Raw genomic sequence first — 1,151 nt, forward strand, 5'->3', positions numbered from 1 at the left:
TTTCATCGGCCTGTAAGGAAGGCTGCCCACTGGGTATATCAGTGGACCTACCAGTATCTGATGGCCTGCACCCTACCAAGAGAGTGCCCTGTGAAGTCATAAATACTGAAGCGCAACGGGCAGAAGCCGCCCGAGGTAATTACAAATCCTCGATTCCCGACTCCTCGATTTCATTGTTAGGATGAGAGGAGCTCGTACTTGATAAGGAAATAGTAAAAATATAACAGGAAAAGAGTCTTCTCTATACTCGCACTTTGATCATCAAATGGTCGACACTTCAGGGCGGTTGCGAGACCAGTTGATACCGCTCAGACCGATCAAAGTGTGTTCACAGCTTCCCGATGAGCTCAATCCGATCTTGTTGATAGACCCGAAATTTTTATACCAGAAGAAGCTTCATCGGGGTCGTCATCTACTGCACCTTTACGAGATAAGCTATGGATGCATAAGGTTTTAAAGATGCTGACGGCTCATTGAGTGAGTTGTCTCCGAGTGAATTGCAGAAGATCTATGATAACTTGGTGAAGCGAGAGCTGAGAAGGCAACATTGCCACCTGGAGGAATATTCAGAGGTTTCAAAGGTACTAGACCGGTTCTCTCTGTCTTGCGAGAGTATGAACGCATCCCTCATGGGATGCTGGTTATGGCCCTAGTGCTGCTTTCTTCCGAGGTATTTACCAACCCGAAGTATGAAGGGTTTAATGGCTACAATGGCACATTTCTTTCTCTGGGTAGTTTCCAAGTGGATCTGTAAGTTCCTCTTGACCGACTGGCTAAGACAGTTGGATAGATAGATGTACGATAATCGAGGGCCCAGCGCTGTTTGCTTCGCTTCACAGCGGACAAGACTCAAGAAGTAGTTGATACTCCTGTTATCAGAGTTCCCCTTGTATTGTTCCTTGTCGGGGCACTTGATATGGGAAACAGCATTGATGGCCTTTGTTGTATCAAGCGCCTTCTCCTTGTCATAGTTGTAAGATAGATCGCACCAGTACGCCACGTTGGTGATGTCGTTGTTACAAGGGTGTTGTTGACCTTGCATGAGAGAGGTCTGGGGCACTCCTTGAGGGCAGACCTGCACAGTGGGAGCAGAAGATGTAACCTGCTGTGGATGTACTGTGTTTGCTGGCCTTCGAGAGAGACTTGCAGCT

The 1,151-nt window shown here is 47.4% G+C and overlaps 1 protein-coding gene across 1 annotated transcript; it reads right to left on the reverse strand.

Moving 5' to 3' along the window:
- Nucleotides 1–649: 649 nt before the first annotated feature.
- Pmar_PMAR005706 (hypothetical protein) lies at nt 650–1,042 on the reverse strand (the record flags this gene model as incomplete). The annotated part of the gene is made up of 1 exon (XM_002778461.1): nt 650–1,042. The coding sequence occupies one exon, from the start codon at nt 1,040–1,042 to the stop codon at nt 650–652; it is 393 nt and encodes a 130-aa protein (XP_002778507.1).
- Between the last annotated feature and the right edge of the window lie 109 nt (nt 1,043–1,151).

This window comes from Perkinsus marinus, assembly GCF_000006405.1.
Source record: "Perkinsus marinus ATCC 50983 genomic scaffold scf_1104296949376, whole genome shotgun sequence".
Classification (NCBI taxonomy): Eukaryota; Perkinsozoa; order Perkinsida; family Perkinsidae; genus Perkinsus; species Perkinsus marinus.